General features: G+C 32.9%; 1 protein-coding gene across 1 annotated transcript; it reads right to left on the bottom strand.

Annotated features, from left to right (window-relative positions):
• Nucleotides 1–223: 223 nt before the first annotated feature.
• On the bottom strand, nucleotides 224–622 carry LOC139888685 (putative F-box protein At1g67623). The gene has a single exon (XM_071871679.1). It carries the CDS (start codon nucleotides 620–622, stop codon nucleotides 224–226), a length of 399 nt encoding a protein of 132 aa, XP_071727780.1.
• Nucleotides 623–939: the final 317 nt, after the last annotated feature.

Genomic DNA, 939 nt, shown 5'->3' with positions numbered 1-939 from the left:
CTGGTTTAGTCAATATAATTTCCCACCCATGGTTAAGTGGAAAATAACCATTGTGGACCTTGATAGTGCAACACGTTGCGACGTCATCAAAAGGATGGTGGTTAAATAATATCCAACAACGTCGCAACAAATCAAAAACCTTGGTTCTCACCTCAACCACCAAATTCGGCACCGGTGGAAATGTTTGATTAAGAATTTGTAATCCGATGTCCTTATTCTCTATTTAAAGAGATACAAACATGACCAAACCATAAACATAACATGCCTCTTTAAGTTGCATATTCAAAGCTTCTTCTAATAAATGAAGCCCTACATCAGGGTATTTAGAATCAAAATAAGCCCTCAAACCATAGCGAAAAATCGCATTAGGGTTTCTAAAATACATAGAAGAAATGAAAATATCTGCCAACTTATGGTTTCCCCAAGGTAAGATACACCACCTATCAAAGGAAAGCCTTTTATAAACCAAAGCATCATCGGAAAGCTTCCAAAATGCTTTGCAAACCAACTTCACCATAAATAATTGAGCGAATGAATTCTGATCAACTCTAGACAAGATTTCCACAAGCATATCTTGTGGAAGATCTTCTAGAATGTTCGCATGTCTAACCCTAACATCCATTTATTTTTGTCTTTTGTTTAAAAGATATTGTAAAAGAGATGAAAATTATGGTTAGGTTTGTAGAAGATGATGATGATGGGAAATAACAAGACATAAAAGGCAACTTGTCGTCTGCCCACGTCCTTTTAAAGTTGATTTTTGGTATACTCAATCGAAAAGTTCCACGTGTGCACTTAATGATGATTTAGAGTATAAATAAAATTAAAATATATACAGTATATATATATACTTCTAATCTTCTAATTTTTATTAATCATGCCGATGTCATAATCTTCTAATTAAAATTAAAAGTTTATTTAAAAAAAAATGATCCTAAA

Source organism: Rutidosis leptorrhynchoides, chromosome 2 (assembly GCF_046630445.1).
Source record: "Rutidosis leptorrhynchoides isolate AG116_Rl617_1_P2 chromosome 2, CSIRO_AGI_Rlap_v1, whole genome shotgun sequence".
Lineage (NCBI taxonomy): Eukaryota > Viridiplantae > Streptophyta > Magnoliopsida > Asterales > Asteraceae > Rutidosis > Rutidosis leptorrhynchoides.
The sequence above is the reverse complement of the archived record's forward strand: the minus strand, read 5'-3'. Positions and strand labels throughout refer to the sequence as shown.